At 47.0% G+C, this 16,656-nt stretch overlaps 1 protein-coding gene across 1 annotated transcript in view; it reads left to right on the forward strand.

Moving 5' to 3' along the window:
• The window catches only part of DNAH7 (dynein axonemal heavy chain 7), a 1,092,938-nt gene that overhangs the window by 724,065 nt on the left and 352,217 nt on the right, over window positions 1-16,656 (forward strand). Inside the window, exon 41 of the mRNA XM_063934143.1 lies at window positions 4,892-5,121. Coding sequence (XP_063790213.1) covers window positions 4,892-5,121 — 230 coding nt within the window. The remainder of the gene's footprint in view (window positions 1-4,891; window positions 5,122-16,656) is intronic.

A 16,656-nucleotide genomic window follows, 5' to 3' on the forward strand; every position in this document is an offset into this window, starting at 1 on the left:
GTTTATTGAACACACAGTATAACTCTTGGCAATGAGATAGCGTCAACAGTGAGTGCAGAATAAAAATGCAGTACAGTTCCTGAGTATGCAATTGGTATTTCAGACTGTGGCTATGCAGAAACAAGATCACAGAGTACTTTGCTAGAATCCGGAGTTGGAAAGTCCGTGGCCACAGCTAACCGCTGTAAAGAGGAACAAACAAGTACTGTACAGTAGATGGTAAAAAGGCGACTGGAATAGGCACTGATACACTGAGGTTGAAATATTGTAGATAGAATTGCCAGAGACTACCGGACGGAACCGGTGTGAGGAAAGCTGTGCTGAACTCACCACTAGAGCAACAGTTCGATGGTGAGCATCGATGGATACTGTGGTCCGATGTTGTGTGGGATGAAATGCTGGGCGATATATGAATACCGCTGGAGATGAGATCAAACACCGCTGAAGACAGATGGTAACACCCAACACTGCTGGAAGCTAGAAGCGACGAAACGCTGGAAGCTGGAAGCCAGTGACGAATGTACCTTTGAAGCCAGTGAGCGATGCAGTAGTGCAGAGCGATATAGAAATACCGCTGGAGATTATATGAAGCAACACTGTAGGCAGATGGTAAGATCAATCACTGCTGGAAGCTGAAAGCGTTGTGAACAATACGCTGAACCTGGAAGCCAGTGACACTTTACCACAGAAGCTAGAGTGCGATGCTGTAGATAACTGGAAACAATAATGATGCCAGGACACCGCTGGAACCTGGAGGCAGGATAGAACCTGTGCTGGAAGCTGGTATCAGGATAGCAGTAGAAGGCAGGAAGCAGGGCTGGAACACTGCAGGAGTCAGGCTGCACCGCAAGATGGTAATTGGTGCCGGTCTCTTGGAGAAGCTGAATCACAGGAGCTGGAATACCTGGAAAGTCAAGCTGAGAATTCACCAAACAGGAGAGACATGTATGCAGGATTGACAACCAAAGCACTGACGATTATCCAGCCCTGGAACAGGATATTTATACCAGCTGGTGAGCAGGGATTGGCTGGATAATTACACAGAGAGTCCAGACTGCAGCGGATAGGCTGAAAACAACATGTGATGTAAAACAAACATGGCTGCGCCCATGTTAAAAACTGGAGTGAAAGTCTGTTTGTATTCCACATGTAAGAATCGGCAGTAATGGCGGCGAAGGCCGCAGAGGGCAAGAGACGCCATACTTTAAACAGATGGCTGTTTACTGTAATGTTGCCATGTCAGCGCTGCAGCAATCACAGAGAAGCACCTTGAGATTCAGATATGCAGCACGCTGCCCGCAGACAGCGCAGGTGGAATCCGTGCCTGGAACGCCTGGCCAGTCTCAGAAGGCACTTAGTAGGTAAATAATGGGGGCTAATAACCCGGATCGTGACATTGGTATACGAAGAGCTCTCTATTATAGAAAAATGTAAAGAAAAGGCATCTTGGCCATAAGTATCCACCAGCCATTTTTCGAGAAACTCCTCTGAGCGAGTACACTCCTCTCTCTCTGGCAAACTTATAAAACGTACATTATTGCGCTGAAAGCGACCCTCCATTTCAGTTAACTTTCTCTGAACAACCCCCATTTGAAAGTCCAGAGAGTCAAACTGTATTTTTCATAGGTACAAAAAAGTCCTCTAACTTGGAGATATGCGTCTCTGCATCACCAACCTTTTCGTAAACCTTCAAATGAATAATAGGTCAGATTGCACTTCCCCATTACGATCCGCCAGCGGCTTCTCATATGAAGATACTGCATCCCAAACCTGCTGTAACGTAATATCAGATTCTAATGTATCAGAGGGTTTCTTAGCAGGTGGAGATGCCTTTGTAGAAGTGACAGCTGAACCCTCTTCTTGTGGATGGTGGGGTGTGGATGACCTGGAGTACTTCTCCAATTTAGCTGCAGCCAGAGCCGGCCCTAACCAATATGATGCCCTAGGCAAGATTTTGGCTGGTGCCCCCTAGCACCACTGCTGGTTCTGCCTCTGACCTTGTACCCCCTATATTTTAAAGAGGAACAGTTCGCACATTTGGCGCACAGCCCAAAAAGGGGTGTGTTTTTGCTGGCAAGGGGCATGGCCACACAATAACCCCAATTCCAATTACGCCACACAGTACTGCAACTTTATTCACATATGATCATGCAATAGTGTCCATAATTCATATTACATCCCACAGTAGTATCACTTTACCTTATAAACGTTACTCCTCACAGTAGAGCCCCTTATTCACATTACATCACACTGAATTGCTCCTTATTCACATTACACCACACCCTATTGCTCTTTATTCACATTAGATGATACAGTAGTGCCCTTTATATACGCAACACCACATAGTAGAGCACCTTATACACATAATGCCACACATTAGTAATGCATTTACACACATTCCACACAGTAATGCCCCTTACACATCTGAGACACCTTATTAATGTCCTTATAAACATAATGCGCCTTACACATTATGACAACCTTTATTATTTCCCTTTTACACATAATGTCCCTTACACATATGCCGCACATTATTAATGCCCTTATACACATAATGACACACATAGTGCCCCTACACATTTGCTGCACATTATTAGTGCCCCTATACACATAAGGACACACATACAGTAGTACCCTGTTACATATATGCTGCACATTATTAATGCCCGTATACACATAATGACACACACAGTGCCCTTTACACATAGGTTGCACATTATTAATGCATTTTTACATGACACACATAATGCTCCTTACACATATTCCAAACACTACTGCACAACCAACCTACTCACATGCACACAGCACTCACACTTCCACTAACACTGTGACCTCTGCCTCTGCTTGGATACAGATGTGTCCTCAGAAATATTGCCTCAATGCTAACATCGGTCACACCTTTTTTATGAAAATGCATCTTATTTACATTGGTATGTGGCTAGGATGCACAAGCAGCTTCTGCTGATTAAAATGATATGCAGCATGCCTATATACTGTGTGTGACTGTGGCTGTATCTGCATATGAAATTCTATACACAGAATATAGGCATGCCGCATATCATTTTAATCAGCGGATGCTGCTGATGCCCCTAGGCATATCAAATGCCCTAGGCAATTGCCTAGTTTGCCTATGCCTATGGCCGGCTCTGGCTGCAGCAGCAGCATGATGTGTTTTCCACATTTTTCAGCAGTATTAGTTCCTCGCAGCTAATTGCCCGGTAGAAATTCTGATCTCATGAAACCATAATTATGACTGAGTTTATTATAAATCAACACATATCAGCTGACAAACTGCTCAACACTTTTCCAGCAGATGTAGTTACAGAACTCAGAGCCCAGTATCTGTGTCCGGCTTTAACTTATACCCCTTTTCTATTACTGAGCACGGATCGCAGCCGGGAGCCTGACACAGGTGCTACCCAGCTGCGGCCCATGCTCAGCCCCCTTTCCCACTGCGCTCACCAACCCGGCACAAACTGGAATATGCAGTGCCAGATTTCAGGCACACAACTGAGGCAAGTTCACAAAAGTATACACAGCAGTGTGCCAGTCACTAATACATATGAATGTCCCAGATGCGTAGCCATTAGGCAGCAAATACAGGAGCTACTTGCAATCTGCTCACCTTGATGCAAGTAAAACAAAAAAACAAAACCCACAGTGCTGGTTTCAGTATATCTACAAATGACTGCATCAAAGCCCACTGAGGCTTACAGTGTTAACAGATTTATGCAGTTCACCGGTCCAAAATCTCCCCCATTCCCCCAATATGGTTCAGTGTCCCGGGATACGTTTATAGGGTTTGCAGGAGGATTGTTCGTAGTTGAAAAGCTTAAATGGAGCTCACTTCTCCATACGTTCCTCCACACCTGTCGTGGCCACGCACCCCCCCCCCCCCCCCCCCCCCAGATATGCACTCTCTTAGGAACGTGTTATGGGAGTGTTTTGGATGTATTGCATAACTGGTTGCGAATACAGATGATTAATCATACCTCCCAACCTCTGTCCTGTGGAAATAGGGTCATTGCACGTCCGAAAAGGGGGTGGGGCTCCTGGTAGAGGGGTGGGGCTTCGTGGTAAGGGGGTGGGGCCTATTGCCACAAACCCCCTTTTTGTCATTTTGGGGGCATGTCCAGGGCTCTATGAGCTGCTGGACAGGCCCCGGCTCCCCTCCTTGTGCTGATAGATGCCATGCGCATGCGCACGGCATCTATTCAGTGTGATCACTGGCTGCTTTGCAAAGCAGAGCAGCGGTGATCACTACCTCTCCCAACTTCCCCCCGCCCGCGGGACACTGCGACCCGTGGGAGGGACAGCGGGACAGTGTCCAATTAGCGGGACTGTCCCGCTGAAATCGGGACAGTTGGAAGGTATGGCTTAATTGCTTGCAGTGGAGGCTATATTCTGACGGTATATTGAATGGGAAATGTGTGAGCAATGGCCGTTTCTAAATATGCAAACGGCAGGATTCAGACCCCCACAAAGTGAGGCTCTCAGTCCTTGCACAATGAGACGCATGCTTGTACACCAGGGAAGGTCTTATTCTAGCATTAACATAAAGTTGCAGATGAGATTACAGCAAAAGAAGTTAAAGCCGTCAGAGTGTGACTCTGAATCAGCCCCATCTAGTACTATATATCAAGGTCCTCACTGCAATGGCCATTCAGAAGAAATGTGCTCTATAGCATAGATGTCTTTAATTTATATAAAACATGCACTTTTGCTGATTGGTGAGTAATGGTTAATATTTTATGGGGTCCTGGCTTTCATTAGTAAAACATATTCTGTTAACAGAAACAAAATGTTACGCTGAATAATTTTGTTCTATGAAATACTGTACCACCCTGAGTAATTCTGTTAGTTGAACTTCTATGTTTCATTATTTACATAGTCCTGGCCAGAAGATGCACTGCAAGCTGTTGCTACACGCTTTTTGGAAGATATTGAAATGTCAGAAGAGATTCGAAATGGCTGCATTGACATGTGTAAAAGCTTCCACACATCCACTATTAACTTGTCTGAGAAGTTTCGCACAGAGCTACAGAGATACAATTACGTGACACCTACATCTTATTTGGAACTAATCTCTACATTTAAAACATTACTGGAAAAAAAACGATCGTAAGTATTTATTATTTATTATTAGATCTGTTGGATATATTAAAGCCAACAACGTTGGTCTCTAGACCAAAAGTTTTGTAAAATACACAGTAATTGGCGGTGATTCAGACCTGATCGTAGATGTGTTAAATTTAGCACATCTACGATCAGCTTCCCTGACATGCGGGGGGACGCCCTGCACAGGGCTAGCCCGCCCCGCGTGTCAGGGCCAACCCCCCCGCACAAGTACAAAAGCATTGCACAGCGGCGATGCTTTTGTACTGTAGGAGTAGCTTCCAGCCAGCGCAGCTCCTGCATGCTGGGAGGGAGCTACTTGTCGCTGCCCGGGTCGCAGCGGCTGCGTGTCATGTCACGCAGCCGCCGCAGTCCTCCCCCCCAACGGTCCAGGCATGCCTGAGTTGCCCGGACCATGCCCCCTAAACGGCAGGCTAAGTGCTGCCGGCCCGCCCCCTCCTATCCAGCGACCGCCTCTGCCTGTCAATCAAGCAGAGGAGATCACAGGGCTAAGACACACATGCGCAGTTCAGGCCTGATCGCTGGCTGAATTAGCCCCATGGTTTCCAAGTCTTCAGTGGGCTCATTAGTTGGAAAGATATCGCATAACAGTCTGTCACCATCAGTGTGTCTATTAGTTATCGTAATTTTCATATGATCTATTTTATATGAAATGCCATTAATGTTATATAAGGACAACATTCTAGGGAAATAAATACATGTTTTCCCCACCTTTATACAATCCATATTTATAATTATGAGTCACTTTTGGTTCACTTTGAATTCCTTAAATGGCTCCTAAAATGTATTTCAACCACCCCACTTAAATGTCAAATTGACAAATTTTGCACATATACGAGAACAAATTGTTTAAAAGCTTATCTGTCCATGGTGGGAAGCCAAGGTACAGTGTAGGACCAACGCGTTTTGTCCTATTGCAAAGACTTCATCAAGTAGATAATATATGGGACATGCTAGACATATTTAAAATTACTATTTGAGTAAAGTTGAAATGTTTATAATACCGCAATATCTACTGTATTTCACTTAAAAAGACATTAGAAAGGATGGGTGAACTGAAGGAATAGCAACCTGAACATAAGTTTTTCCATTGTGTAATGTAAATTACATCTATAAAGCTGCGCGGGATGCAGTCATTACATCGACAGTGTCACGGTCAGTAGCAGTATGCCAGTTCCAGCACCACGATGCTGACAAGGTTAAAATACCACCTAAAGAAGCATGTGTGAAGTTATAATGGCAATACAGTTAAAATGCTTTACCAGTATACTGTATAGTCAGGGGCGGATTGGGAACAAAAAGCGGCCCTGGAAAAATTTGTACTAGTGGCCCCACATGGGCAGCACCAGAGGTGTACGGTCTAGCCAGGGGCGTTTCTAGCCAATTTGGCTCCCAGTGCGAGATTCAAAAATGCGCCGCCCCCCCCATTCACATAAAAAAAATGCGCCCCCCCCCCCCCCCCCCTAGATATAAAGAGTAAAAGCATGCGCGCGCGCTCCCGGCAAGGGGCGTGACCTTGTTAAAATGGGTGTGGCTTTAAGATGGGCGTGGCCTCATCTGATCTCATCATCACGGCCACCACAGGATAAAAAAAAAAAAGTCCTCATTTTACACATTACAGCAGGCACCCGACCCCATTTTACACAGCACGGCAGGCAAGTGTCCCCATTTTACACAGCACGGTAGGCAAGTGTCCCCATTTTACACAGCACGGTAGGCAAGTGTCCCCATTTTACACATTGCGGCAGGAAAGTGTCCCCATTTTACACATTGCGGCAGGCACGTGCCCCCATTTTACATATTGCGGCAGGAAAGTGTCCCCATTTTACACATTGCGGCAGGCACGTGCCCCCATTTTACACAGTACAACAGGCAAGTGTCCCCATTTTACACATTGTGGCAGGCACGTGCCCCCATTTTACACATTGTGGCAGGCACGTGCCCCCATTTTACACATTGTGGCAGGCACGTGCCCCGATTTTACACATTGCGGCAGGCACGTGCCCCCATTTTACATATTGCGGCAGGAAAGTGTCCCCATTTTACACATTGCGGCAGGCACGTGCCCCCATTTTACATATTGCGGCAGGAAAGTGTCCCCATTTTACACATTGCGGCAGGCACGTGCCCCCATTTTACACAGTACAACAGGCAAGTGTCCCCATTTTACACATTGTGGCAGGCACGTGCCCCGATTTTACACATTGCGGCAGGCACGTGCCCCCATTTTACACATTGCGGCAGGAAAGTGTCCCCATTTTACACATTGCGGCAGGCACGTGCCTCCATTTTACACAGTACAACAGGCAAGTGTCCCCATTTTACACATTGTGGCAGGCACGTGCCCCAATTTTACACATTGCGGCAGACACGTGCCCCCATTTTACATATTGCGGCAGGAAAGTGTCCCCATTTTACACATTGCGGCAGGCACGTGCCCCCATTTTACACAGTACGGCAGGAAAGTGTCCCCATTTTACACATTGCGGCAGGCACGTGCCCCCATTTTACACATTGCGGCAGGAAAGTGTCCCCATTTTACACATTGCGGCAGGCACGTGCCCCCATTTTACACAGTACGGCAGGCACGTGCCCCCATTTTACACATTACGGCAGACTGCGTCCCCATGATTTTACACATTCCGGCAGGAAAGTGTCCCCATTTTACACATTGCGGCAGACAGGTGTCCCTATTTTACACATTAAGGCAGGCAAGAGTCCCCATTTTACACATTCCGGCAGGCACGTGCCCCCATTTTACACATTCCTGCAGACAGGTGTCCCTATTTTACACATTAAGGCAGGCAAGAGTCCCCATTTTACACATTCCGGCAGACTGCATCCCCATTTTACACAGTACAGCAGGCAAGAGTCCCCATTTTACACAATGCAGCCGGCACGTGCCCCCGTTTTACACAGTACGGCAGGCATGTGCCCCCATTTTACACATCATGGCAGACTGCGTCCCCATTTTACACATTCCGGCAGGCAAGTGTCCCCATTTTACACATTCCGGCAGGCAAGTGTCCCCATTTTACACATTCCGGCAGGCAAGTGTCCCTATTTTACACATTAAGGCAGGCACTTGCCCCCATTTTACACATTCCGGCAGCCAGGTGTCCCAATTTTACACATTAAGGCAGGTGGCCGGGGGGGGGGGAGGGAGAGAGAGAGAGAGAGAGAGAGGGAGAGGGGCTGACTTACATTTGAAGCGGTTCTTCCCGCTCTTCAGCCGCCTCTCCCTCGTCTGCGCTGCGCAGCCGCCGCCGGCCGGCTTGGCTCCCCCTTCTCCCAACTCCCGAGTGCCCAGCTCGGGGGGGCGGGGTTTCGCGGAATGACGCGATTGCGTCGTGACGTCACGACGCAATCGTGTCATTCCGCGAAACCCCGCCCCCCGAGCTGGGCACTCGGAGGAGAGGGGAGGGGGGATTCAAAGTCCTTAAGAAGTGCCGCGGCAGGCGCCCCGTGCAGTTGCACGGCTCGCCCACCGCAAGAAACGGCACTGGGTCTAGCCATGGGCCATGGCAGCAGCACCCTCCCCCCAAGACTTTCCAGATAGTGGGCATGTCCAGCATCAAGGGGGAAGTTAAAAAGAAATAAAATTAAATATTATGAGCACATTTTATGATACACCTTCAGAATTTAGGAAACTATATCATTCTTTAGAAATATATATTGTCTTGCTTATTACACCAACCATATCCCAATCACTATTCACTCAATCTTATATGTCAGCCAAGTAGGCAGACAGAGCATACACTAGATCATCTGCAATCACAGGCTAAGTGGCAAAGTCATTTTCATATATGCAAATTATTTTGCATCTTATTCATTATGTCTATAAAAAGGATCACATGTCCTCAAACAAAACAGGCCCCACGGGTGCGTCGGCCCACCGGGAATCTTCCCTGTAAACCCTATGCCCAATCCGCCTCTGTGTATAGTTATACTACCAGCATTGTTAAAGTACTTTATATAGCATTTTAACCATATTGCTTTGTGGTGCCGGGATACTGCTAATGACAATGACATTGTCAACATATTGTATGTAATTCAATTGTGCATATACTGAGCTGAATAGGAGAGAGTCAAATATCCACTAGTGAGAGACTTCGGAGCTACTGCTCCGTTGAATTTCAGTTTATGTAGACTAAAATAGGCCAGTGCTAACCTCTACTGATTGGTTGCCTGCAGTTTACCACTGAAGCTGGTAGGTGCTTTTTTCATTAATTGTGCATATGTAGTCTATAATTTTTGATGCATATTTCTGCTGCGGGGTACACTGGGCTCCACAAGGATAGACATTGGGGTATAGAGTAGGATCTTGATCCGAGGCACCAACAGGCTCAAAGCTTTGACTGTTCCCAGAATGCACAGCGCCGCCTCCTCTATAACCCCGCCTCCCTGCACAGGAGTTCAGTTTTGTAGTTGTTGCTGCAGTAAGCAGGCACATAACAGAGGGGCTGCTCCAGGCAGCCCTAAGAAGAGCTTTTTTTGAAGAAAAAAGTGAAGACTACAAGGGCAGCAGCGGTAGTAAATGTCAGAAGACATTCACTGCTGCAGCTCCAGCTCTCCCCAGCAACGCTGTACACTCCCGAGCCCTGGTTGCCGGGTAACTACAGCAGGAGGCTCCGGTTTTCATCACGTCAGGCACACACGACGGGGGCTCTCTGGGATCGCGTGGCCGTGCTTCGGGAGGTGGTGAGTGGGTCCCGCTTGCGGGACCCGGTCTTTATCGCGATCCGCCGCAGTCAGTGGGAGGCGGGCCGCGCGCGCTGGTGGTGGACACTGTGGCAGTACAGGCAATCCCACTAGATTACCAGGGCATGGGTGCAGGTCAGGTTTTCTCTCTAAACCATTTTCAGTAGCTCACAGTACCCGGTGGTTTTGCCAGCAGGGGGATAAGGCTTAGACCTGAAGCCCCTCCCCCAGCCCCAGGGCGCCATTTCCCGCAAATGTTCCCGCCCTGGAGCTGCGTATCTGTCTCTCCCTCACTCCCTGTCAGTGTCTGGGCGCCATTATCTCTCAGCTTCACTGTTCCTGGGACTGCTTGGGCAAATCCTCCTGTGTAAAGCCGCCTGGTTGTCAGTCCTGTGACTTTACATGACACTTAAGTATTCTACCTGCCTTTTTAGACAGTGCTAGTTAAGAAAGAGTGCATTTAGTCAGGGGTTTTCTAGTACAATTACCCTGTGATATACATCCAGTTCTTACTGTGCAGTGTTATATCTATTGACTATATAGCTATATATATATATAAGCTAGATCAGTGCAGTAGTATTGTTAGTAATAACCTCTACATTGTACAAACTGTGACTATCTGTGTGTACATTAGATAGCTGAGTGGTGTCCATTTCGTGTCTTTCACTCAACTTGCTATCCCTATATTCTATAACCTGAGGGGGCTTGGTGCGTCAGGTTTTATATTGATATAGGATTTTCACAAAGATATACTTTAATATGTATTTTTCTCTGTGATTTAGTCACCATATCTCTGCTTTATCTCTGCTAGTGCTGACTACACTGTGCAGGGGTTTGGGTAAGAGGTATTGTGCTGCTGCCAATTGTACTGTGTTACCTGATACTGCAAGGTGTATCATGTCTGCTTCTGAGGGTAAAGGTTCTGGGGCTGAACACACTGCCGGTGTTGCTGAAGCCACAGATCCCTATGAGGAAAATATAGCAGCTGTGAGATCTGGTTCTGGGGGCTTCTTGCCCCCCAGTGGGACTGTGGCAACGGAGGTACATAATGACCGACCGTGGGCCGCTTTTTCCACGCTTCTACATACGCTAGTTAATAAACTAACACCCCCTATGGGACCCCCAATGCCAGTACAACCGTATATGGTCTCTGCAGCTAACCCGCCGTGGGCGGACGATTTATCTGCTCAATTGAAGAAGTTGAACCAGTCCCTGACTACTAAAAAGTCTGACCATCGCTCGCCTAAGCCCAAGGGGTCCTCTAAGCGAGCGTTTGTCTCCTCACAATCCACTGCTGTCACTGACACCTCGGCCCTCATTCCGAGTTGTTCGCTCGGTAATTTTCTTCGCATCGCAGCGATTTTCCGCTAATTGCGCATGCGCAATGTTCGCACTGCGACTGCGCCAAGTAAATTTGCTAAGAAGTTTGGTAATTTACTCACGGCATTACGAGGTTTTTTCTTCGTTCTGGTGATCGTAATGTGATTGACAGGAAGTGGGTGTTTCTGGGCGGAAACTGGCCGTTTTATGAATGTGTGTGAAAAACGCTGCCGTTTCTGGGAAAAACGCGTGAGTGGCTGGAGAAACGGGGGAGTGTCTGGGCGAACGCTGGGTGTGTTTGTGACGTCAAACCAGGAACGAAACTGACTGAACTGATCGCAGTGGCAGAGTAAGTGTCGAGCTACTAAGAAACTGCTAAGAAATTTCTATTCGCAATTTTGAGAATCTTTCGTTCGCAATTTTGCTAAGCTAAGATTCACTCCCAGTAGGCGGCGGCTTAGCGTGTGCAATGCTGCTAAAAGCAGCTTGCGAGCGAACAACTCGGAATGAGGGCCCTCGTCTGATGAAGACGGCACTTACACTGACCTCACAGGTTCTGACTCAGATACTGCTGATGGGGAGGGTAGTTCACATGTGGATGTTCCTGATCTTTTGAAGGCTATTAAATTACTTCTACAGATTACGGATAATCCCGAGCCATCCATCCCTCCTAAGAAACCAGATAGGTTCAAGCGTCAGAAGGTGGTTAAACAAGTTTTACCTCACTCTGATCACCTAGTGGATATACGTCAGGAACCCTGGGAAAACCCGGGTACGAAGTTTGTGCCTCAAAAGCCGTCTGGCAATGAAGGAAGTCTCACGGATTCTACATTGGGCGGAACGCCATCTACCGGCCATATCGGCAATCTTCATTCCGGGAGTCCTGAATTGGGAAGCGGACTTTCTCAGTCGTCAGGACGTACATGCCGGCGAGTGGGGCCTCCATCCAGAAGTGTTTCAACTCCTAGTGGAAAGGTGGGGTCTTCCAGACGTAGATCTGATGGCGTCTCGACACAATCACAAGGTTCCGGTCTTCGGAGCAAGGACAAGGGATCCTCGAGCAGCATTCTTGGATGCGCTGGCGGTGCCGTGGAGGTTTCGGCTGCCGTACGTGTTCCCTCCGGTGTCACTCCTGCCCAGGGTAATTCAGAAGTTCAAGCAAGAAAAAGGAATTCTGCTTCTCATAGCTCCAGCGTGGCCCAGACGGCACTGGTTCTCAGACCTGCAAGGCCTATCGTCAGAGCGTCCAATTCTCCTTCCACAATGCCCAGACCTCCTCGTTCAGGGCCCCTGTGTCTACCAGGACCTAGCCCGGCTGTCTTTGATGGCGTGGCTCTTGAAGCTTCCGTCTTAAGGGCTAAAGGGTTTTCTGAGGCGGTCATTCAAACTATGTTGCGGGCCCGGAACCGGCTTCTGCTCGGATTTACTATAAGGTCTGGCATTCTTACTTTGTTTGGTGCGCATCTAACGATTATGACGCTTCCAAGTTTAGTATAGCCAAGTTGTTGGCTTTTCTTCAGCAGGGCCTGGACTTAGGCCTACGTCTGGCCTCCCTCAAGCTTCATATTTCTGCCTTGTCGGTATGGTTTCAGAGAAAAATTGCGACCTTACCTGATGTGCATACCTTTACTCAGGGTGTGTTGCGTATCCAATCTCCCTATGTCCCGCCTGTGGCTCCTTGGGACTTGTCGTGGTTTTGGAGGCGTTACAAGAGTCTCCATTTGAACCTCTTGGTTCAGCTGATCTTAAGTGGCTTTCCCTTAAGGTGGTGTTTCTGCTGGCTATTGCTTCAGCTAGAAGAGTGTCGGATTTGGGTGCCTTGTCCTGTAGTTCCCCATATCTGATATTTCACCGTGACCGGGCGGTTCTTAGGACTCATCCCGGATATTTACCTAAGGTGGTTTCCTCGTTCCACCTTAATCAGGAGATTGTTGTTCCGGCATTTGTTTCTCCTGATCTTTCTCCCAAAGAGAAGTCTTTGGATGTGGTACGGGCTCTCTTTATCTATGTGAAGAGAACGGCTTCCATTCGGAAATCTGATTCTCTCTTTGTACTGTTTGGATTTCGCAAACGGGGCTGGCCTGCTCACAAGCAGACTTTGGCCAGATGGATTAGAATGGTGATTGCACATGCTTATGTGAGGGTTGGTCTGTCGGCTCCTGCTCACATTACGGCCCATTCTACTCGGTCTGTTGGACCTTCTTTGGCGGCCCGCCGTGGTGCGACCCCTGAACAATTGTACAAGGCGGCTACGTGGTCCTCAGTGAACACGTTCATAAGGTTCTATGCCTTCGATACTGCCGCTTCCCAGGATGCTTCCTTTGGACGCCGGGTTCTTGTGCCCGCTACAGTGCGTCCCCTCCCATAAGGAACTGCTTTAGGACATCCCCAATGTCTATCCTTGTGGAGCCTAGTGTACCCCGCAGCAGAAAACGAGATTTATGGTAAGAACTTACCTTTGTTAAATCTCTTTCTGCGAGGTACACTGGGCTCCACAAGGCGCCCACCCTGACGCACTTAGCTTCTTTGGGTTGGTATGGCATTAGCCGCTGACACTTCTCCTGTCGTGAGAGTGTAGTGTATGTGGCTACTAACCGTTGTCGTCTCTTTTCCTGCTACTGCATTGGGCTGGTTAACTAAAAACTGAGCTCCTGTGCAGGGAGGCGGGGTTATAGAGGAGGCGGCGCTGTGCATTCTGGGAACAGTCAAAGCTTTGAGACTGTTGGTGCCTTGGATCAAGATCCTACTCTACACCCCAATGTCTATCCTTGTGGAGCCTAGTGTACCTCGCAGAAAGAGATTTAACAAAGGTAAGTTCTTACCATAAATCTCGTTTTTAATACAGTGTATTTGTTTATTTGTACACCTGTTGTGATTGTGTTTTATGTATTCATAGTTAGCTAATGTGTATTTCAGTATTTAAACAAGGGCCTTATTCTGTGTCTGACACAGCGGCAATGTCTGATGCAGTAGAACGATTATTTTTTCTATTCACATGCATCTAAGTTGAACTGCACATGCGTCCACAGAGTCCGAGTTGCTATTGAGGCGCACAGGAGTCACAGGTCTCAGTGACAGGGAGGTTGCTTAGCGGACACATGAAGGTGGTTTATCTTTTCGGAGTGTTACGGGCTAAGAGTGGTTGCATACAGAGATCCAGATTAATTTACATAAAAGGCCTTATAGAGACAGAGAGTCTGCAATTGGTGCAGAGCTACATGTATGGTGTGATTTGTTCAGCTTTGCAAATACACACACAATTATTTATTGAGCTCATTTTATGTCTCTCTCTTTTGTACACAAATGCATTCACACTTCACATGGGTATAGAGAGGTTTCTCTATTAATACTATGAGTAAATAAAATGGCAATGATTATGGTCATTCAGATATTGGCTCATTCCTTTGCGATTGGTTCATTTTCTTTTGAGTGACTTTATTTGGGGTGTTTCTACTATAGACAGTGCGGCACTAATTAGTAGAGCACAATTTTGGACATTTGTTTTATATTTCATATTTAGACTAAGCTATATCCTCATTTATATTTATGGTGGCATGTGAACGCTGCCTCTATATCTCAGCCTAGGACATCCCAAGGAAGGGACAGACAGGTAGTAAGCAGGATTTTGCGCTTCATATACTGATCATTGTTTGCAGAACAAAGCTTGGCGTGGTTGATGACATCACATTTGAAGTGCCTTCAATCATCGTTTGTATGCTGGTTAATAATCCACAGTTGATGAGCACTAAATAGACGTAGTTTGTTTAACTGTTATGCCTCTAACTACTGCATGATATATGTTGGATATCATTTTTTATTTAACCTGAAAAAAAAAAACTTGACTCATTTCACGGAGAACATTCCATACTACTGGTGGCTTACTGTATTCACTTGCTTCCTAACTGATTTAACCTGAGGTGATTTACTGTAATTAATTAGTGTTTAAAACACTGTTAGCATTTATTTTATTTATTCAGCAATTAGTGTGAGAAATTATAACATGCCCCAGGTGACATGGGTCATTTTGAAAGGAATGAAAAATGAATGTCACAACATCAGGTGTGGGAGACTCATATTTATAACCTTGTAGCATATACAAAATCGGATAAGTTATTAATGCAAAAAATGTGCTAGCTACATTAAACATTGCATATATGACAGATAATTGCAAATAAAAAGTACGTGCACAATATTGATAATGTAGATAAATATAATATTTGCAGGATAGGAGACCATGGGTCTAATTCAGACCTGATTGCTGTGCTGCAAATTACACTGTCCTGCGATCAGATAGTCACCGCCCAGGGGAGTGAAAATTTGCCTCGTGCACATGCGCGAATGCATGTGTACACTGTGCAAACATTTTCCTAAGTCAGCAGACATCTACAAAACCGTTCGCACCATGTTATGAGCCACGGCTGTGGCTCATTCCTGTTTTGCATGTCAGTTAGGTATTTTATGTTATTCTTCTGTTCATGTTCCCCGTGGGTGTCATGGGGTGCTCGGAGCTCACCCTTAAGGAGGGGATACTGTTATGAACCACAGGTAGTGGTTCATTCCTATTTTATGTTTATAAGTTGTCTTGCAGGCCAGGATTTCCCGTTGCTCTGTTTAAGAATACTCTTGGTTGCTGCCGCTGGTTAGTCTGTGTAATTGCAGCTTGTTCCCATGTGTTCAGCCTCACCTGGCTGCTAATTGCATCTTGTCAGTTTGGAGTCATGCAACAGGGCAGCTGCATGATATTATTAATTAGGCCTCTCTGTTATATGCTGGCTCAGTGCAATTCACAGACGCTGGTGATATTTCTAGGTTTCCAGTCTGCTTGAGTTCTGAGCTTGTTCCTGTCAGTTCCTGAGCTCCTGTGTAGCAGTGTCTGTCGAGCTGCCTCCTGTGTCGATTCCTGTGTCACTCCCTGTGTCGATTCCTGTGTCTGATCCCGTGTCCTGCCGTGAAGCGTTCCTGTCCAAAAGTCCTGTGGCTTTGCCTATGCCTGGTCAAGTTTCTGGCTTCTTGGTGTCCACCGGTCTGTCGTTTGGGATTCTGCCTGTCCTCCAGTTCTGAGAGTCTGTGTCGGCAGCATTGGGGGTTCCTGTCCGTTTGCCAGTATTCGTACCGGTTCCGTGAGTAGCGGCTCTGCCGCGTCCGTCGGCCTAGGCCGCTGTATTCCGTTATTATTTCTGTCACTGGTGTTTTGCAGAGGGTTCTGCTTATGCTGTCACCGCCGGTACACAAAAGTATTGTGTCGGCGTGTGGTCAGCATTTCCTTTGTTGTTCTTTTCCTTTGGCGGCAAGCCGCACATACTTTGGTTTTAGGTTTGTTAGTAGCCCCTGGCCTTGTTTGTTTAGTTAGAGAGCCCCTTGTTATCACCCTGTCTCGGTTCACTCTTTGTCTCTCATTAAGACCTGAGGGGGCATCGAAGTTGGGCAGACGTAATCCGCCCTTCAAACGCGGCTGCCATGGGCTCAAGCAACCATAGTCTCGCAAGAGTGTACTGACAG

This window comes from Pseudophryne corroboree, chromosome 7 (assembly GCF_028390025.1).
Source record: "Pseudophryne corroboree isolate aPseCor3 chromosome 7, aPseCor3.hap2, whole genome shotgun sequence".
NCBI lineage: Eukaryota > Metazoa > Chordata > Amphibia > Anura > Myobatrachidae > Pseudophryne > Pseudophryne corroboree.